General features: G+C 48.8%; 3 protein-coding genes across 15 annotated transcripts in view; 1 reads left to right on the forward strand and 2 right to left on the reverse strand.

Annotated features, from left to right (window-relative positions):
- Positions 1-291, reverse strand: part of CPSF3 (cleavage and polyadenylation specific factor 3) — a 40,080-nt gene extending 39,789 nt beyond the window's left edge. The window contains exon 1 of the mRNA XM_030311674.2: positions 100-291. Coding sequence (XP_030167534.1) covers positions 100-149 — 50 coding nt within the window. The 5' untranslated portion in view covers positions 150-291. The remainder of the gene's footprint in view (positions 1-99) is intronic.
- Positions 292-428: 137 nt separating this feature from the next.
- Positions 429-14,056, forward strand: ITGB1BP1 (integrin subunit beta 1 binding protein 1). Of its 7 annotated transcripts, XR_003967957.1 has the most exons (9): positions 2,114-3,779; positions 3,892-4,001; positions 4,980-5,084; positions 7,453-7,531; positions 8,870-9,006; positions 11,902-11,994; positions 12,520-12,669; positions 13,150-13,758; positions 13,860-14,056. XR_003967957.1 is itself a non-coding variant. In XM_030311682.2 (8 exons), exons 3-8 carry the CDS (start codon positions 5,013-5,015, stop codon positions 13,219-13,221), a joined length of 603 nt encoding a protein of 200 aa, XP_030167542.1. In that variant the 5' UTR covers positions 429-550; positions 3,892-4,001; positions 4,980-5,012; the 3' UTR covers positions 13,222-13,819. The 7 variants fall into 7 exon arrangements, 6 of the variants coding, with proteins under 6 accessions (XP_030167542.1, XP_030167546.1, XP_030167543.1 ...); XM_030311682.2 differs by lacking the exons at positions 2,114-3,779; positions 13,860-14,056 and adding an exon at positions 429-550 and having other exon boundaries at positions 13,150-13,819; XM_030311683.1 differs by lacking the exons at positions 2,114-3,779; positions 13,860-14,056 and adding an exon at positions 693-782 and having other exon boundaries at positions 13,150-13,819.
- ASAP2 (ArfGAP with SH3 domain, ankyrin repeat and PH domain 2) overlaps positions 13,830-21,151 on the reverse strand; it is a 173,264-nt gene continuing 165,942 nt past the window's right edge. For 4 of the 7 annotated variants that reach the window (XM_030311672.1, XM_030311669.1, XM_030311671.1 and 1 more), the window contains 4 exons: positions 19,097-19,146; positions 18,570-18,661; positions 18,021-18,143; positions 13,830-16,349 (listed from right to left, as the gene is read on the reverse strand). In XM_030311672.1, the coding sequence (XP_030167532.1) occupies positions 16,275-16,349; positions 18,021-18,143; positions 18,570-18,661; positions 19,097-19,146 (340 nt within the window). In that variant the 3' untranslated portion in view covers positions 13,830-16,274. The remainder of the gene's footprint in view (positions 16,350-18,020; positions 18,144-18,569; positions 18,662-19,096; positions 19,147-21,151) is intronic. The other 3 variants (XM_030311673.1, XM_030311670.1, XM_030311668.1) reach the window with 1 other exon arrangement.

The following is a 21,151-nucleotide window of genomic DNA, read 5'->3' on the forward strand; positions in this document are numbered from 1 at the left end:
CGAGCGTGCGGGCGGGCGACTGAGGCGGCCAAACATCCGGTTACCCCTCCTCGCCTCTCACAGCCCGTGGCTTCATTCCCTCTCGCGCTGGTCCCTTACAGGGGTCGGATCAGCAGCTGGTCACTTTCCTCAGCAGGAATCGCAGACATCTCGGAAGTCGGAAGGCGAAGCGGGGCTGAGGATCAGGTCACGGAGTCTTTCTAAATTGGAAGCAGAACCTCGGGGAACCACAGGTAGGAGAAGCCCATCCATCCAAAGCACAACTTCCGGCCCTCCGGCGCCCGCGACACTAAGCTCCTCCCCCCGACTTCCGGTCGGAGAAACCGGGACGCGAGGTTCCTCCCCTCAGCGGAGTCCGGAAACCTGGGGCGGGGTCAGTTCTGCGCCTGCGCGACGTCTCGGGGGCGGGGCCCGGCGGGCGGGGCCTGGGGCGCCGGAAAAGCTGGCACTGGAATTCGAACTGGAGTGGCTGCCCCAGTGTCCGCTGCCTGGGCTGTGGGCGTCTGACCCCGACCGCAGGCGGCCCCAGGGGCGGGCCAGAGGCTGTGAGGTGAGAGCCGGGCCCTGGCCGGTCCCGGACTGAGCCTGGCCGGGAACGCGGGTCCCGAAGGCGGTGCCGGCGGGGAGGCCCGCGGTAGGGCGGATGGGTGGGGCCGCGGGGGCTGCGGTCTCCCCCGGGACCCGCCTTCCCGGGGCCGGGGACCCGAGTCCCCAGGTGGCGCGGAGCGGGCGGCGGGAGTGGAGGAGCAGGCCCGGGCCTGCGGGAGGATGCGGTGCCTCAGGTGCCAGGTTCCTGTTTGGGGTGGGACTGCAGCGCTTGTGACGGCAGGTGTCGTGTGTGGATCGGTCCCGTCGGACACGGAGACAGGAGTGGGAGCCTCCGCGGGGCTGCTTCCGGAGTCGGACTCCGCTTTGTGGGGCCGTGAGGAGCGCTGTCTTTTTGTGCCGGCTCCTCTTGGTTTCTCCACGGCTCCAGCCCCCTTCCCCCACCGCGAAGGGCCGGCGTGGTGTCTGTCCTGTTTGCTTTCATCCTGCGCACCTGCACGTGGCAGGCGCAACACAACAGTGCGGACTACGTGGGAAGCAGGGTGGGGTCTGGAAAGAGCTTCGGCGGTCGGCTCTGTCTTAGGTTCCAGACTTGGCCCCACCCATTATTAGCCTAGCGACCTGGGGCAAGACGCTTAGAGTTTTGGCTTCTTCTTTTGAAAAGGGGCTGTGATACTGCAGCCTTGCTGGTCAGTAGCGAGGGTTACAGGTTTGTATAGCGCCCAGCACTGGGCGGCACGCGGTAGGTGTTCAGGACAGGAAATTGGTATCTGGGAGAAGGTTCTTCAGTTCATTAAACGTGTCCTTTGCCAGTCTGTGCCAGACGTTGGGTACACAGATGAAATACCTAGCCCCCATCTTTGAGGAGCTCACAGTTGAGAGAGTTCCAAGTTAAATAGAGTAAGATAGTTCCAAGTGGGCAGTAGCCGGCTGGTGCTATGACCAGGGTGTATATGCTCAAGCTGTGCAGTGCCGGTCCCTTAGCCCAACCTGGAGGTCCAAAGGAGGCTTTCTAGTAAAGAAGAAGCCTGAACAGAGTCTTGAAAGGTGAGTAAAGTTAGCTGACTGAATAAAAAGGTGGAAGGGCGTCTGAGGCAGACAGAATGGCAGGAGCAAAGCATGGAAACAGGGAGCCGTGTGCCTGCTCTTTGCATTCCTTCGAGATGAACCTGTGAAGCTGGTCGTGGAAGACGAGACTGGAGAGGTCGATAGGAGCCCCCGTCACGGAGGACCTTGCATGTCCTGGCCAAGAGCTTTGACTCCACTCTAACTTTGGAGAGCCAGTGAGAGATTTTAAGCACATTATTGGCATCAGATTTGAGTTTTAAAGAAATCTTTTTTTTTTTTTAATTTTTTTTTCAACGTTTATTTATTTTTGGGACAGAGAGAGACAGAGCATGAACAGGGGAGGGGCAGAGAGAGAGGGAGACACAGAATCGGAAACAGGCTCCAGGCTCCGAGCCATCAGCCCAGAGCCTGACGCGGGGCTCGAACTCACGGACCGCGAGATCGTGACCTGGCTGAAGTCGGACGCTTAACCGACTGCGCCACCCAGGCGCCCCTAAAGAAATCTTTTTAGCTGGAGGTTGGTAGTAGGTTTAAAGTGACAAGGAGTCCCGTTGGGACATGAATTCCTTCCTTAAGTCGCATGCCAAACTCTGTGCATCTGTGTCTTGCTGTGGGTTGGGGACGCACTGCTTTCATCAGGTGATGAAAGTGATTATACCCAGCAGCGGGCTAGTGATGGCATGCACCTGTTAGAGGTGTGGATGAGCCAACGGTTCAGGAGGTTTGTTCAGCAGATCTTAGTATTTTATTGGAGGTGGGGCTTGGAGGACATTGCGGAGTTGATGACTTCCTGGTTTCCACCAGAAATAATAATAACTTACTGAAAGGGAAAGGAGAGGAGCAGAGCAGATACGGAAGGGAAGGTGAAGCGTTTGCTTCAGCCATTTTTTGCATTTGGTAAGTTTGGAACATCCAAGTGACAATCTGTATCTTTGGCCTCATTTGTGTGCGTGAATAATTTAGAGACAAGAATAATTTGCTCCAGAACATGCATCAAAATAGCAGCAGATATCAAAGACTTTAATAAGTGCCTTTCCCTCCCTCAGCTTCTCAATTGGTGGCGGAAAGAAAGTCTTAAGGAGCAGCAAAGGCGTGATTGTGCCAGTGTGCCGATTTCCAAAGCATTCCAGTATTCCAGGGACTTGAAGGGATGCTTCAGGATTTCACTAGGGATGGCATAAAATTTTATTTTAAAGTCATATTTAAAATTGTTGTGTATTGAAACATACACACACACACACACACACACACTTAAGATATAATGTCCTTAAATGTGCTGTGCAATATTTTGACTTACAGAGACTGCTAACATGGTGCTTTATGCTGCTAGGGTAACCCAGTTTGTGCAGACTTTGGAATAAGGCTCTCTTGCCATCTTGTTCTTACTGAAAAGCATCCCATGAATGCAAGGTGATCGGTGGCAGCAAATGGTCTTCAGTAGCCTGCTAGGCTCCCTCCTTTTACTTACACCTTCTGCGGCTGGTTCTCTACCCACAGCCAGTCATCTTTCTAAAACAGAAGTCTGATCCTATCCCTTGACTGCCTTTTAACAGCCTCTGGAGTCTTGCTGTTAAACCCAACCCCCAGACTTTTGTTGTGGTTTGCAAAGCCCCCTTGCACCTTTCTGTTCATCTGTCCCTCTCCCTCCTGCTCCCGTGAAAGCCAAGGTGGCCTCTCGCTGTTCCTGGCAGCAGACATGTGCCCTCAGGACCTTTGCACTTGCCCTGCTCTCTGCTGGACTGCTTTGCCTCCGCACCTGTGCGGCCACCCTCCTTTCCTTCTTCACGTCTCCTTATTGCTCACTTCCTCGGAGCATCTTTTTCTAATGTGCTCACCCTTCCTTCCATCAGCTGCGTCTCCTGAGCTTGCCTTCATTTCCCTCATAACAGTTCTTTCCTAACAATGTGTGTGTATTCGGTTTTCTTGTTGGTCTGTCTCATCTTTCTGAGAATGGGCCTCCTGAGGTCAGGGCCTTTACCTGACTTATTCACTGCCCCAGCATCTAAAAGGCGCTCACTGGGTACCCAGGAATGAATGAACGAATCAGATTTTCTTGCTACTCCACAGATGAATCAAAATTGTAGATATAAGTTGGATGATGGGGCTAGTGAAAAAGCTTGGGCTTGGAACTCAGTCTTGGGCAAGTGGCCTAAGGACAGACACTGGTGAGTGGCCTGAGAATGATGAGGTCTCCAGATAGAGTGGGAGAAACTTCTCATGGGAGCAGGGACATTCAGTGACCACCCCACGATTTATTCATTCTTGTTCCTTCATCAGGTACCTTGTTTTTCTGAAAAGAACTGATCATGTCGGAATGACAGGAAGCTCTCTGTGCACACGGCCGTCTGTGGGAGCTTTGAAGACAATAATATAGTATTCGTTCTACCGTAAGCAGATTCCCTTGTTCCCTTGGTAGGATCCAGTCCTTAATAAAAATTGGTTAGGTTATCTTACTCATAAATCCTCCTGAAAGATGGGTCACAGTTCCCTCATCTATAAAATGCAGATTATAACCTACCTTCTATAAGCCCCCAGCATAATATGCGGCACAGATGAGGGAAACCCTTAAAACAACATCTGGAGCAAATGAATGTGTCACCAGGTTGCCGTGAGAACAGTGACATGATGCATTTGGAAGCATGTGAACTATGAAGCATTGCCATGCAGGTTACTTAGCAATTTTTCAACTATAATAGATGTGCTCCTGTGAAACAGGCAAGTATAAATTTTGCTTCCAAGGCGTTAATTATTACCTAAGAAAAAGATATATCCAAGACTGACTCTGGAAGACTCAAGGCCGCCTCCTTCCTTGGCCTCACGAGAGTGCGGAGGGGAGAGCTGGCACCTTGGAATGTTTTTATGTCAGTTTTTTCTTAAAATTCGCTCCAGACCTGGAGAAAAGTGCGCATTTCTGGGCTTCCGTTCTAAGCCCGACCATTCACAGGATGTGACCCTGAGACAGCAGCTGAATCTCAGTGCCTTGGTTGGTCAGCTAATACGTCACATGTTTTACTAAGGTCTTGAACTGATTAAAGAGCGGTGAGGCACTTGAGTGTTTTGAGGAGTAGATGAGGTGTGTGTGTGTGTGTGTGTGTGTGTGTGTGTGTGTGACCCCTGAGAACGATGCTTCTCACGCCGCTGGATAGGCCAGGAAGGTTTCTGTCCTTCTGGTTCATTGCATCAGATTTTTCAAATTTAAAAAGAAAAAAAGAACGAAACAGCAGCCTCCGACTTCCGTGGTCGAAGGAGAATATTCGTTTCCGGTGAGAGGACCCAGAAGGAATTGGCGATCTTTATTCCTGCGATGCATAAAGTGACAGGAGGTTATTTTTCCTGCCGTGACTAACTACCGTTTGTCCTTCCAGGGGGAGCTCCTCTGCATCGAGCGACGGTGAAAAATGTTTCGGAAAGGCAAAAAACGGCACAGTAGCAGCAGTTCCCAGAGCAGTGAAATCAGTACTAAGAGCAAGGTAGGGGGAGCGGACGTAGGAACAGAATCCTAAAGCGGGGAGAATCTTGTCTGTCCTCACTGGCACCGCACGAAGGTACCAACCGCGGCACAGTTGCCGGTGTTTTTCGGACTAGGCGCGTCTTCACATCCATTGTTGGTGCCAGAGACGCATCATCCCGTGCTCGATTTAACTCCGTTCTGTTGTGGAGATCTGCCGAGATTCTTCCATGCCCGAACCCAGCTGGGACAGAGGACGGGTGAACGGTCTCAGTGAAACACTGATTTTGCAGCATTTTACATGATAGAAATTGCAGGCAGTCGGGGGGCCGGAGCTCTTGAATTCTGGGATCGGTGGTTGTGTGTACATAACTGTAGTTCTATTCACTTACCGCTGAGCTAGGTGGATGGTGAGGCAAATGTCACGTTTAGGGCTCTGGAGAAAGTGAGAATGTGGTTTGTAAAGGGGCCTCAGAGGCCTGAGTCCCCGTCCCGGGACCGGCCTGTATTTCTCGGTTTCACCGCTACCCTTTCCACCCCCTCCCGAGCTCTCGGTTCGAAAGAGACGAGTGTGCTCAGTGCTGGCACGCGGTGGGGTGGGAGAGGAACCCGCTGCACAACGTGGGCAGGTGCCCGCCCCCGGGGAGGTGAGCCCTGCGCTAGCCCGTGCGGCCACACCTCGGTGGCGGAAGACCCCGTGACGGCCACTCGGGAGTCTCACTGAGCCGGTGGGCTTCTAGCCAGAGGCACAGGAATTTGACGTCGTTCGGAATCCTGCCCGAGAGTGGGAAAAATCGACCCTTTCCCTGAAGGGTTTTGAACTGAGGCTGATCGAGAAGCTTCCCACTGTTACCTCTGCAGCCCTTGTGTGGGGCCCCCAGCCTGGGCATCTGGTCCGGCCCAGTGTCGTTCTCTTGATGAGAGAGCGGATAAAGGGGCCTTGACCTGCTCGGGCAGAGCAAGACCGGAGCTCGGATTTTGCGGACTCCAGAGGGAACCTGCTAATGGCCTGAGATGTTGGTTCCGGGCCACGGGTTCTTTGAGGTGGCCGGTGGGGCCCGGAGAGGTGCGGAAGGGGCCACCTGCCGTGGAGTGAGGGCCTGAGCCCCAAGATGATGGTGACCGCCCACCCTGTGGCAGTTGTAACAACATCTCAGTTCCAGCTGCCTTCCCCCCACCCTGAGTGTGTACGCTGTTTCCAGTTTTCAGTCCCACACGGAACGTTACGGTGAACGTCTCTGTGCCTAGAGCTCTGCTCTCATTGTACGTTTTGCCCTAAGAGGTGCCACGACGGGAAAAGGGAAAAAACATATATAAGGCCTGAAACAGTTTTGTATTCTCCTCGATTTCACTTCTCGAACACGGAAAAAATATGAGTACGTTGTACTTTTAAAATCTCACTTTGATTTGAGGTGAAAAACAGTGGCTAATTTTTTGAATCAGGAATTTTCACGGAATGCCATTTCTAACGAAATGAAGCCTACCCAGGGTACGATTCTATAGAACAGACCACGCTAACATGGATGATGCTTTGTGTTTTGCTTAACCGTTTCATTGAGTTTTCTCTGCAATTCACATTGAGAATTGTGCTCTGGTTGCCGGTCGGCCTGCGCGTGACCGCGTGAGCCACGTCCTCGTCAGAGTAATTGCAGAGGCGCGGGAACGGGGATTAGGCCTCGACTGGAAGTCTGGGGTATTTTCTAGATGTAACCTTGGGTGAATCACTTCACCCCGCTGGGTATCTTTGCTCATTTATGATACAGGATCATGCCCCCTGCCTGCTTTCTGCACCGGGTTCTTTTTGGGGTCAGTGGAAACTAAGTGAAAGCAAGGTGTAGATTTTCACACAACGACCTAACTACCAGGTGTCTTACAAGGAGGCGGGTGTAACGGCTGTGGTTTATACTGGGAATGTCCACACCGTGTTTGTCTGATGCTGTTATGGTAGGAGCAGTTGGGACTACCTGTTTTTTGAAGTTTGCTATAGAATTTGTCTTTAGAACAATCTGTCACATTCGACCTGCCTGAATAGTCGACCTGCTTTTGTATGTGTTGATTCAACTATAAGAAGTAATTCGAGGGGCGCCTGGGTGGCTCAGTCGGTTGGGCATCCGACTTCGGCTCAGGTCATGATCTCGCGGTCCGTGAGTTCGAGCCCCGCGTCGGGCTCTGTGCTGACAGCTCAGAGCCTGGAGCCTGTTTCAGATTCTGTGTCTCCCTCTCTCTCTGCCCCTCCCCTGCTCATGCTCTGTCTCTCTCTGTCTCAAAAATGAATAAACGTTAAAAAAAAAATTAAAAAAAAAAAAAGAAGTAATTTGAGTGTTTGTTAGAGGATTTGAGAGAAGACAGTGCTTCTAATTCTGTTTCCATTTTTGTTTGTTATTTCTCAGTCTGTAGACTCCAGCCTTGGCGGGCTCTCACGATCCAGCACTGTGGCCAGCCTCGATACAGATTCTACCAAAAGCTCAGGTACGGAGAAGAGTTGGGCCACTTCTTAAGGCTTTTAACCGGTGTTCACAGAGTGTTACCGGGGTAGCACAACAAATCCTTGTGCGCTGGGCTTTTTTTGTTTGTTTTTTTTCTCCTCTGCCATTTTGGACAAGAGTTTGGAAATGGCCCAAGATCTGGTGGGACGTGGGTTGAAATGGCTGGCGAAAGCCACTGCCTTGGTGGTGCTGGCACACGTGGGCGATCTGCTCGTCATGGCTTCTAGAGCAAACACGTGTGAAAAATAGCACGGTAACAATTTAGGGGTTTCAAAACAGCTTTTCAGGACATGGGGTGGCAAAGCATGAGTTCTATTGGAATGACCTTGCTTGAGGGCCGTGGGAGAAGCACCTTGCTGTTGGAAGGGTAGCATCTGTCACTCTCCAAAACATTTATGCAGCCACCTGAAATTAGTAGCTCCTGAGAAATCAAAAGGTACCTTCTCATCCAGGCCAATAAACGGCTAGAGTCTAACTGGAAATATAAAAATATATATATATTTTGTCTACACTCTTTCTACTTTTCCCTTCAGGATCAGAGACTAATCGGTCTATGAAAGCAGGGATGGCAGAGGGGTGGGATGAAGGCAGGAACCATATGATGTAAAAGAGCTTATGGTAGCGTAAGGTCTATTATTTTTACTTCCAGATGTCTTAAAAACATTAAAAACGGGGGCATCTTTTTCTACATAAACATAACCTAAAAGTAACCACGTAGTATTCCTTTAACGTGGAAGATTACGTAGTGCTTTGTGGTAATTTTGGGACTGGCCAGATCTTCCAGCCCACACGGTTCTGCAGCCTGATGCCATCTGTCGTGTAACATAACATCTGTTAATGTTAAGGGACTTCCTGTCCGGCATTATTCCATCTACGTGAAAAAAAAAATTGCGGTTTTTCTTTCTTTTCTTTTTTTTTTTTTGACCGGTAGCTGTAGACCAGATTTGCTGAATGGGGAAAGCAAATTAATAGTTAATATGGTAAAGAGGAAGACCAAACCAAAGAAACTCTAAATATTTTAACGTGTCACGAAGGTACCCAATCATTATCTAGTTGACAATTTATTTTTCTCCTGTGTTTTGGTTTATTCCTGTTGAGATTTTTATGTTTAGTGTATTATGAGTCACTGAGGAAACGGTTAGTGAAATTCCAAGTTCTTTCCTATTACTTCAAATAATTTTGCATTAAAAGTTTTTTATTTTCATTAATGGTGAAGTTCTGATGACAGTCTGTTTTTTATTTGCAAAGGGGTTGAAGATACCCTGTAACGCAGATATTTCTTTTGAAGTCTTACCATTAACAATTTTTCTTTCACCTTCAGGACAAAGCAATAACACTTCAGATACCTGTGCAGAATTTCGAATAAAATATGTTGGTGCCATTGAGAAACTGAAATTCTCTGAAGGGAAAAGTCTTGAAGGGCCCCTAGACCTGATAAATTATATAGATGTTGCCCAGGAAAAAAAAAAAAAAAAAAAAAAAAAATATTAGAACATTCTAGAGAATAAATTCAAGGCTTTGGAGAAAATGTTCCATGCTTTTATTACTGTTACAATGTTTACTGAGCACTGTGGTTATAGGTGGTACAAGGTATGTAGGACGGAGTCTCAAGGGAACAGGGACAGTTCTTTCCTTCAAAAAAACAGCACTCTTTATGTTCTTGGGGCTGACTGAGCTCCTCATTTAAATGAGGAGCTGAGTGCCGTGACTGGTTACACACCATAAGTTTGTCTTTTCAAACAGTCTGGCAAACCTTACTGTATTTCCGTTGAACTAGTTACAGCTCTTTGAATAATCTAACTCATAGTGGTGTTGACCTATCAGTGAATACCCTGTTTGCAACAAGAATTGAGGTGAAGTGGGTTTCAAAAACATCCCAGTCAGTGGGGTGCCTGGGTAGCTCAGTTGGTTGAATATCCAACTCTTGATTTCGGTTCGGGTCATGATCCCAGAGTTGCAGGATCGAGCCCCATGTTGGGCTTCATGCTAAATGTGGAGACTGTTTAAGGTTCTCTCTCTCCCTCTGCCCCTCTCTCCTGCTTGCACACTCTCTCTCAAATTAAAAAACAAAACAAAACATACCCTAGTCAAGAAGATTTAGACAAAATAATTATGAAGGAAAATTAAGAATAAAAATTAAGACAAATCAAAGATGTACAGTTAGTGCATAAAATACTGTAAGACCTGTGCCCTTGCCAGTGTGGAAGTGGACGAACCAAAAGACTGAAATTGCTTCCTGAATTTCCACAAAACGGAGCCACAGGTCTTTGTGTTTAACAAAGGGATATAACCACAGTGGAAGATTCCTCTGTCAGTTCAGAGAGTGCTGGTTACTCTAGGGATGTTTGGTCTGGTAAATCCTGGAGAATGGGATCATTAGATACAAAGTCACGTCCTCAGGAAAGCACAGGAAGTCTCTTCTGTCTGAGGGGAATAAGCCAATCTAATTTGCCATCTAACAGAGACCTCTTGGTAGTCTGGACTGATACAGTTAGTACCCCAGCGTTCAGTTTGGGATACGGTCATTGCAAAAGTGTGCAAGCAACAACCAGTCCGAGTATCGTACTGAAGGATGGCTAATGTTCCCCCCAGAAGTGGACTCGGATTATTTTCATTCTGATAAGGACTGCTAAGTTTCTCAGATCACCCCGGGCTTGTCAAAATTCCATCAGTGACAATAGCATTGCTATTATCCCGTCTTTTGATTCTTGAAATGCTGGAAGCCCACGGTGAGAGGTCCCTGGCAGGAGGTTACTAGAACCATGCGAGGAGCCAGGAATGGAGGCATGCAGACGTAGCTTCTTTTTTTTTTTTTTTTTAAATGTTTATTTATTTTTGAGACAGAGAGAGACAGAGCATGAACTGGGGAGGGGCAGAGAGAGAGGGAGACACAGAATCGGAAACAGGCTCCAGGCTCCGAGCCATCAGCCCAGAGCCTGACGCGGGGCTCGAACTCACGGACCGCGAGATCGTGACCTGAGCTGAAGTCGGACGCTTAACCGACTGTGCCACCCAGGCGCCCCAGACGTAGCTTCTTTATCAGAATTTCCTTAGCGTAGGCAAATGTTTCCACACAAACGTTTACGGCACGGAACATCTACTGAATGCCAACGCTATCTTGTTAGTTGTGCACAAGACAAGTTAGGCAGTATTCTGACTTAGGATAGAACTGGATAATCTGCTAGGGAAACCATCAGGTGTCATCTGCTCATCAAGCTCGAAGCCCTGGGACGTGGCGGGGGGGACCCAGACCTACCTAACAGCTGGGAAGGGTGTCAAGTGGCTTTGAAATGTGCTTCCTGCAGCTGTTTCCTGGTGGTTTCATGTGCTGACATCAGCATAAGCTTGGAGTATTTTAAGATCTAAATACCTTTAGGGGCACCTGAATGGCTCAGTTGGTTGGGCATCCGACTCTTGATTTCAGGTTGGGTCATGACCTTGCAGTTCATGAGTTCGAGCCCCACATTGGGCTCTGCGCTGACAGTGTGGAGCCTGCTTTGGATTTTTCTCCCCCTCTCCCCCACTCTCACACACACGCACGCTCTCTCAAAATAAACTTAAAAACATAGATTTAGGATCTAAATACTTTTTTTTTTTAGTGTTTACTTTTGAGAGAGAGAGCGTGTGCATGCAAGCGGGGGAGCGGCAGAGAGAGGGGGACAGAGGATCTGAAGCAGGCTCCGTGCTGACAGCAAAGAGCCTGATGAGGGCTTGAACTCACAAACCATGAGATCATGACCTGAGCTGAAGTCAGACGCTTAATCTACTGAGCCACCCAGGTGCCCCAATAGCTTTATTTTTCTGATGTAAATGTTTAAGCGTCCCTGGGACCTGTGAGAAATGTTTTCAGTTTATAACTGAAATTATTAACGTCAAGACAAATGGATGTGAATTTTGCTCAGCTCTGTGAACTGTGAAAACAGAACAAAATCCTGGTGAAAGTTTTTCTTCTGCCTCTTTGGAGAACGATTCTTGCCAGGCTACTGTGTACCCTGCATTCTTTTTTTTTTTTTTTTTTTTTTTAAATGTTTATTTTGTTTTGAGAGACAGAGACAGAACCCGAGTGGGGAAGGGGCAGAGAGAGAGAGGGAGACACAGAATCCAAAGCAGGCTCCAGGCGCCGAGCTGTCAGCACAGAGCCCGACGCGGGGCGGGAACTCACTAACCGTGAGATCATGACCTGAGCTGAAGTCGGACGCTCAACCGACTGAGCCACCCAGGCGCCCCTTGTGTACCCCGCATTCTTAAAAGGGTTTGGGTTTGTGATGGCCAGAAGCTAAACTTGACTAATGAGATTTAAGGAATGTGACATAATTGTTAATGCAGACCATGTAATTTATTTTTACTTTAAAGCAAGATGGAAAGTTGCCTTTCGTTCCTCTGGAGGAAGAATTTATTATGGGAGTTTCCAAGTATGGTATAAAAGTGTCAACATCAGATCAGTATGTAAGTAATATTTCTTAGAGAATCTGGGAGGCAGGCTGGGAAGGGGCCACTTGTAGTTTTGTCTGCTGTTTGCGGAATTGTTGGTTGGTAAATGTTCCTGGCAGCTGGTCTTAAAAAAATGACTGATTTCTGAGAGGTAACGGAGACCCCCTTTTGCTCCTCCTGTATGGTAGGGCCCCACCAGCACCCCGCACTGCTGGCCCCTAATGCGTTTTTAACTTAGGATCTCATGCCAGCTCAGGGCAGATGTCAGCTTGGAAGCCTGGCATAGAGAAGAGGCTCATGAACTCAGATCTTATTCCTGTCTTTCTGGAATTTTAAGTAGGAAGGGATAACCCTGAAGGCAAACTGCCCCATTAACTGAACATTCTGGAATGTCCGTTTGGGTGAAAAGCCTATATAACTGTTTTCTGCCAGATTCATAGCCATGCTGTCTGTGTAAAGCATCACGATTCTGCACGGAAAACTAAGTACGTAAAACATCCGTAACACAGTCACCGTCTTGCCTTCTCCTGACTTCCGTAGGATGTCCTGCATCGGCACGCTCTGTATTTAATCATCCGGATGGTGTGTTACGATGATGGTCTGGGGGCAGGAAGAAGCTTGCTGGCTCTGAAGACCACAGATGCCAGCAATGAGGAATACAGCCTCTGGGTTTATCAGTGCCACAGCCTGGTGAGGTTCAAGTTGGCTTGCTTAGTCTCTCATTCATCAGACGAGACGGTGAAACCACAGCGTGCTTACGGTCTTCTCAGAGGCCGAAGAGATGCCACCCACCGTGCCTGACACCTGGCGTAGTGTGGGTGACTGGCCCCAGGTCAGCCAGCTGGCCAGACCTGCCGCGGGCGGGCAGTGGTCCGGCGGGGATCTCGAGGTCGGGGCTGTCACAAGGCCGGTGGGCAAAGCGGTGCGCCCTCCTGAGCAGAAGCCCCTCCTGTTCTGTCCCTGTTGTCTTCCGGACTCGTCAAGGTCCCTCCCAAAGGCCAGGTTCAAGTTACCACGCATGCTTCTCTAAAGGCACGCAAGAAGGGGGCACATGACACGTGCAGGTTTAGGAGAGGTGTTAAGAGGGTCCGATTTGTATCTCTGCTGCTCAAATTAAATTCAGGAGGAGATGGACAGAGTCTCTTACTCTATCTTTTTCACTTAATATAGGAGCAAGCACAAGCCATCTGCAAAGTTTTATCCACCGCTTTTGACTCCGTATTAACATCTGAGAAATCCTGAATTCTGCAATCAAGTGGAAGCTGACTTCGTGTGGGAGTTCGGTGGTTTTCAGTCTGCAGGGTTGAGCTATTATGGGAGTAGGAAGTGGTGAAAGCGAAGAAATGCGGTGTGTAACATACTGATCATTTGCTTTTCTATTAAAATGTGTCTTATTACGGTGAGTTAACTCTCAACGAGGTTGTCCGCTTTCTGCGACTAAAAAAGAAACCTCCCCTCTCGCTTTTAAACACAAATGAGCTTAACACCTAAGCGTCACAGAAGTGCCCTCAGTGAGTGGCGAGCACGGAGCGCTTTCCACGGAGGTCACGTACCGTCCCCCCGGGGCGGCACGTGGGCCCCTCGCCGGCTGGGAGCGCCGGTCACCTGGTCTGGAACAGCGACGCAGCTCTGCCAGCTCACGACACAAAAAGTAAGACCGTGAAGGTGCACCGTCAGGAGGACGTGCTCGGAAACCAGAGCATCGACCTCGGCGTTCCCAGGCAAGAGATCACCGCGCGTGTTAAACAGCACAGAAAGAATCTCATGTACAGGAGGCTGGTGGGTTTTTCTAAAGGACCATTTTAATATGCAATGCTTAAAGGATTAAAAACATTAAAAATAACACTATGTCCATTTACAGGTGTTTTATTTTTTTCCAGTCAAATGACTAGTTCGCGGGAAGAGCCAACTTACTGAACATGCTCTAATTATAAATCACTGCATTAAGGACAACGAAAATAAGAATTGATTTAGGTTATACAATATATACAGTTGCGCTGCAACCAGATCAGAGCAATCAAGCGAATGAACGGAGTATCATTGTCTCAGGTAGCGTTCCGAGCTGCATGCCACACCATCCGCCCCTCAGCAGACCACACGGGAGCTGGGAGTCTGTGCACGTGTGGGGCCTCATCCCTCGAAGTCGTGTCTGATGGAAAACGGCACACGACATGCCAGCGTCCCGCAGCTACGTTCGTGAAGCGTCAACTTCAAATATAAATAGATATCTACAATGTTTTCCTTTCTCTCAGGTTGTTTTTTGATTTGCAAAGAGCAAAGAACTAGGAAAGGATGTTAGCAGGGAAGGTACTAGAATTTCTCCTCTGGCAAGAGTAATGTTAACGACTGCACAATAGCACCACCAAATTGCCGAGTGGAAAAAATATTTCCTAGATAGTTCTGTACCAGTGAACCTGATAGATTAGTTTGGGACTGGTGTCTGAATGTCAGTGAGAATCAACTTTAATTCCTTATAAAGCTGGCACCAAGTAGTCAAAAGGTTGATTATAAGACACGAATGCAAAAGGACTGTGTTAAAATATACATAAGAAGTGCACTGTGCAAAATATACCTGTTTACTTTCTTAAATCTATGAGGGAATTAACCAAATGAAGGGTTCAAACGACAGAACTGAACAATTAGTGAAAATACATGTAGTGCTTTAAAAACAAAACAAAACAAAACAAAACCAAAAAAAAAAAAAAAAAAAAACACCAAAAACCCAACCAAATTTAATTACAGATCTAACATTTTTACCCGGAACTTTGAAAGGCAAAAAGCAGTTGCCACACCACATCATAAAACATTCCAGTTTGTTCTGTTTTCCTTTATAAAAACAATAAAAAGTAGAATGCAATTAATAATTAAAAAAAAAAAAAAAAAAGCTCTGCACTTACAAGAGTCTTGCCTAACAAAGACAGGCTGCTCCGATCAAATGTACCATCGTAACCGTGCGATGAAAACATCGCCGCCTCGCTTTCCAAGCCTAGACCTAAGCTTTTCCCTTCACTTCTGGTCAAAATCCGAGTGGGCATTATAGGCCTATGTAATTTTCAGAGAGTGCCACAATGTCCAATATTCCTATCACGAATCTTATACTCACAATTACTAAATAGAGGTATGATAATCAAGTTCGTTAAACTCATGAATTTTGGTTTGTCATACACAACCTAATCCCCCCACCCCCAGTAAGAATGACGTGATGGATTTTAGCAGTGACAGTGGGATGTCTGTTCAGGAGTATTACCCGGGACCTACAAATTTCGGATATGCTCTTGATTACAAATGGACAGATTCAATTTCAAGACAGTATAACTACCATTCCTGTTGGTATAGTATATAAATACAAGCCACTAAATTGCGTAAACATTCTTGGGGAGCCGGAGAGGGAAGGCAGTGGTACACTCAACAGGAAACAGCAAGTGTGTGTGAACACAGTGGGGTCTGCGCCACGGTACTCGAGCTGGGTGACGGAGGAGGGTCAAGAAGGCAAGTTCCAAGACACCTAAAGCATATAGACTAGTTTAAAGGACTGTTTTGCAATCCATCATCCTTAGTTTTCAACCAAATTCAGGAAATGCAGTTTTCTCTAACGTGGAACTGAATTAAGCGCTATGACCATATGCCGTAATAAACCACGGGTAGTTTGGTTAAGCAGGATTGTTCACAACAGGCTACACGCACATGCAGAATACAGTGATAGTTGCAACCTCACAGATGAGGGCTGGAAAGTACAACGCTAAGGTGTAAATTTCCAAGTTGCTTTAGCTAAGCCTTGGGTGGATTTCAAAGGAACTCTTTAAAGGTTTCTTTAAGAAAAAAAAAAAAAAAAGTCTTTAAAGGTGAACTGATAGCATTTTTTCTAGACAGTCCAGGACTGGGCTACTTCTAAAGCAAGTTTACCAACCTAAGACAACTGTAGTGACCGACTCTAGAAGCAGGCCAAGGGAAGCTGAAGAACTTCTAATCCTCAAACTTTTAGGTTCAGCTAAATCTGTAGATTGAGGGTCTCAATTATGTAGTTAAAATAACTTCTCAGTTCACCTTTTAGGAAATTCAGTTTTTCCTAATAAAAGTATGGCAGTATTTCATGAAAACCACAAATTATAAAAACAATTCATTTATACACATAAAGTTGCCTTTGAGTTTGTAAAACAGAAGAGCGGTGTTAGAGAAAGTGGGCTACCGTACAATACATTTCATGAAATGGGTCATTCTGGCAAGAGTTTTGGTACCAATAACAAAACAGGAACATAACGAGCATTAAAAGAAGTGTTTTTTTGTTCAGTAGCAATTCAGTCAGCAATAAAGTGCACAAATGATACAGGAAACGCTCCTTTGCGACTGGGATCTCCGTCAATGTGGCCGATCTGAAATGAACAAAAGTTCAGGCGGTTATAAAAATTCTAAATGTTGGAACCTTCGAAGGACATTATATAGCATTTGGAGAAAAAAAAGGGAAGATTTGTTCAGAAGAATTTCTTCTGAGAAAGAATTACTTGGGTCAGACATCTAAACTGTTTTTCCTCTTTTCTTTCACTCATGTTTCAAATATAGTTGACCCTTAACATGGGGTGGGGGGTGGTTAGAAGTGCCACAGCCATCCCCCTCTCCAAGCTGAAAATCCACCTATGACTTCTGACTCCCCCAAATCTTTGCTATTAGTAAACCTGTTGACCAGAAGCCTTCCGGATAACATACATGGTTAAGTTAACACGTATTTTCAATATGACAGGTGTCATATATACTGTGTTCTTACAATAAAGCTAGAGAGAAAAAATGTTAAGAAAATCATAAGGAGTAAAGAATACATTCAAGTGCTTGCTATACTGCATTTACATAGAAAAACTCCCCACGTAAGTGGACCCACGCAGTTCACACCCACGCTGTTCAAGGGTCAACTGCGGGGTTATGCCGGTTGTGTAAGCAAGACTATTACGGGTGGGCCAGGTGTCGGCCCAGAAGCACAGTCCCCAGGGCCCTGGCGTTCTTGGGGGGCAGGCAGGACGGCTGACTACTGCCCCCAATTGCCTTTATGTTTTGTTTTGTTTTGTTTTGTTTTGCTTAATGAAGAAACTGAGTGTCAGAAGCTTGTGAGTTACAAAGTCCCAGAAAGTGGCAAACGTGTGGTTGGTTCTATTCAAATGTAGTCAAGCATTTACCGAAGGCTGTGACAGATTCACTTATTTTCACTCTGGGTGAATTATAGAAGTTCTACACCAAGTAAGAACAAGGTAAATTATGGAGATAAGTAAAAGTCTAAAAGAAAATCGCCCTAATACAACTGATGAGACTTGGGTGAGAGTATGGGCAGCATTTCCTTCTTTATACCTTTCTGTATTTTCCACAGGTTCTGAAATGAACAGGTATTTTCCAGAGGGCTAAGCCTACTGTCCGGCTGGGGCCCCACCCTCGTGCCGGGTTGGACACAAGTGTGAAAGCGCTGGGGGCTGGGGGCAGTCGGGAGGGAGTCAGTTCAGGTCCCCGCACTGCGGGCGCAGGCCGGCCACACAGCAGCAGCTCAGGAACAGAGGCTTTGCGACACGGGCAAGCTGCCCAGCGTCCCTGAGTCTGTGGAGCGCGGGGTCTGGTCTCTCAGGGTCGCCAGGCGAACCGCCACACTCCTGCTGTTCCTGCTCCCACCTGGATGTCACCACTCCTTTCAGGACCCAGACGGACACCCAGGGGCTCTGCCCCACGTCGGCTTCTTACATGCCTCCCCCACAGACCCCCAGTGTGGGGGAGGATCGTACCGGGCTCTAAACTCACGGCCTCATTTCAGGCCCTCAAGTGAACTCTGGGAACTGCAGCCCCAGTGCCCGCCCACCCTCACGTGGGAAAACCCACCCGGGGGGAGGGGGGGGAACTGGGCCCGCTCAGAAGTGGGTGTACACGGGAGAGACTGGTGGGCGGCAGATGGGCCTGAGGGCTGAGGATGCACCGGCAGAGGGCCTCGCCTTCGAGCAGACCTCTCGTGCCAGGTGGGCCGGGACTCACCTCCGCCCTCCCAGCCACACCCCGGGCCCAGACCCCCGACTCACCCACCACTCTTGGTCCTCCTCCCCATCCACGATGATCACATCCCCCTCGGAGAACGTCAGCTCGTCTGGGTTGTCGGCCACACAGTTATAGAGAGCTTTGACCCGCTTGGGCTTTAACTTGGTCTGGATGGAGGAGCGGGAGGGTCAGAGGTTAGTGTGGCAGGGAGGCGTCAGCTCCTGGGGCGGAGGGTGGGGCTGCTTTGTTTCTAATTGGTCCCAGGCTCCTGACCCAGCAGGCCCGGGAGCCCACGGGTGTCAGGGCGGGAAGGTCCGTGTGGCTCAGGGGCAGGGGGACCTTCTACCAGGCTCGCAGGACAGGGAAGCAACCCCAGCTGAGTGCAGAGAACTGGGGGTGAGGCAGCCCGGTGCCTGTGCCGGGGGAGCCGAGCCCTGCGACTGCGGATCGGGGGTCGTGTCCCGTCCAGATTCAGGAAGAAGCCTCCCCTCCGCCCCGCCTGGGGAAGAGGGCAAGACTGGTTTCCTCGGAGACTCTCCCGCTCACTGCTGGCCAGAGCAAAGAGGCAGGAAAGGAGGGGCCCTTCCACTTACGGTCTGTGACTTCCTGGGCATGGGGGCTGGGGGTTGGAGGACCGCGCTGTTGGACAGAGGACCCAGAGCTTCTGTTCCAGAGAGATCCACTGCTTGAGGGCCAAAATGAATCAACTTCACAATATGCCCTCAGTGGTGACCAGCGAGTTACAAACAATATAAATGCCACAGCGTCATGTCTGAAAGGCAGCTTTCCTGAGATTTTCTCATCTACAGAGTGAAAAGTCCCCTAAAGGCCCAAGAACCATGTGACTTCCATCAGTCTCTGTAAAGCGTGCAGCGCATGTGAGTGTCACAGAGCGGGACAAAGGCCGCCAGCTCCTCTGCAGATTTCTAGATCTCTGCTGGGGCCTCCCTGCCCTGCCCCCATCAGAAGGGGCCAGACACAGGACACAGCAGACGGCAGCCCTGTCTGTGAGAGGCAGGGTGGCTGCTGGGCCCGACACAGGGTTGAGCACGGCTGGAAATGCCTCCCGCTTTGCCCCCACGGACCACGCAGCAGTGAACCCCATAAACGAAATCATTACCAGGTCCTCTCGGCTGGCCTTTGTTGCTCAGTGGGATCGACTTGTCAGCCCTAAAAGAAGGAGAAGGTAGATTTATTGACGTCTGAGGCCCCATAGCACGTCAGCTGTCCCCACCCCACGCCGCTTCATAAAGGAACCTTCTGTGTCGTCTCAGAACGAAGGTGAAGAAACATGGCACTGATTTTACACCTATTTTCAAGGAACTGAAAAGGTCTAACGTGTGAAGGCCCCACTCATTTGACCCGTCTCGTCATTTGATTTCCGTCAATGTCAAGACAGAAATCACCATGTTGGGGGCACCTGGGTGGCTCAGTCGGTTGAGTGTCTGACGCTTTGATTTTCGCTCAGATCATGATCCCAGGGTCGTGGGATCGAGCCCCGTGTCGGGTTCAGCGCTGAGTGTGGAGCCTGCTTGAGCTTCTCTCCATCTCCCTCTGCCCCTCTCTCCCACTCGCACTCACTCTCTCTCTCAAAAAAAAAAAAAAAAAAAAAAAAAAAGAAATCATCATGCTGCCCCCCTTGGCCTTTCATCACTCTCAACTACAAAATGCCTACGGGAAAGGCCTGAGCCTCTAAGACACCAGTCAGCAAACCTTCTTGCTAAAGGGCCTGACAGTTGAGGCTCCGTGGGTTATAAAGTCCATCAGGACTGCCCAGTGCTGCCACCACAGCACGAGAGCAGCCACGGATGATGCACAAAGGAGCGTGGCTATGTGCCGAATGCTTTATTTATGGGCACCGGAATCTGAATTTTATAGAATCTTCATGTATCAGGGTGCCTGAGTGGCTCAGTCAGTTAAGCATCCAACCCGATTTTGGCTCAGGTCACGATCTCACGGTTGTGGGATCGAGCCCGCGTCGGGCTCTGGGCTGACAATGCAGAGCCTGCTTGGGGTTCTCTCTCTGCCCCTTTCCTGAGCTTTCTCTCAAACTTAAAAAAAAGAAAATCTTCATGTATCATGAATAGACTTCTTTTGGTTGTTTTCAACCATTTGGAAAAAAAGAAAACCACCTTAGCTTGTGGGCCATACGAAAACAGGCACGGGGCTGATCAGGCGTGCAGGAGTAGTTTGCCGACCGCTGCTCAAAGACAGCAAAGGTAAAAACCCAGATTTATACCCAGGATAAGACTGGGGGGTGGGTGCTTCCTTACGAAGAGGCCACAGCGGTGTATTCTTTTCAAACAGAAGTCCCCCGGGCAGTGATGACAGGCTTCCCTCCATCCAAAGGGGTCTTGGAGACACCCCAGCATCACCCGCTCTGCTCCCTCCCCACCTCTGCTTCTGGTCACACGAGATGAGAGAAAAGGATTCCACGGAGCAGGTAAAACCAGGTAAGGCTGCGCTAACATACCCAGCAACCCCAGCCCAGACTCTCCTGCGAACCAAGGAAGCAGGGAGGCCTCAGAGCCCCCAGAAAGACCGTGCCCAGGACCCTGCATTAGCGGCCAATACACCCCATTCTCAGAACCGCCGGGTGATGGCTGGCAGCCGACTGGTGCTCATCTAGAAGTTCAACACGGGATTCGGTGTCTCAATCAAGGAACAGCTCAGAAGGAGCAAGTAGGCAGGAGCTACAGGGCAAGAGGGGGGCGAACAGAAGCGGGCACAGACCCTAATGCAGAGAAGCTCGGCCTGTGGCCACTGAGGGTAGACGTGAGAGTGTACTCCCCACCGCGTAACTCGGTAACTCATGAGACTGCATATGTGCTGCCTGGAATAGGAAGGCAAGGATGTTCACATTCTAGTTTAGAAAGAGATCTTACAAGGCAGCATTAAAGAAGTTCTGAGAGGCTTCTGGTTAAAAAAGTAGGTCTGAGGGGTGCCTGGGTGGCTCAGTCAGTTAAGCATCTGACTTCGGCTCTGATCTCGAAGTTCCTGAGTTTGAGTTTGAGCACTGGACTCCACATTCTCACTCGCTCCTCTCTCTCTGCCCCTCCCCTGCTCGTGCTTTCTCCCTCAAAATAAATAAACTTAAAAAAAAAAAAGACTGAAATACATTTACTTCCACTTTCTCTCAAGGAAAACAATTAGAAAAAACTTGAGGGGCGCCTGG

This window comes from Lynx canadensis, chromosome A3 (genome assembly GCF_007474595.2).
Source record: "Lynx canadensis isolate LIC74 chromosome A3, mLynCan4.pri.v2, whole genome shotgun sequence".
NCBI classification, from domain to species: Eukaryota; Metazoa; Chordata; class Mammalia; order Carnivora; family Felidae; genus Lynx; species Lynx canadensis.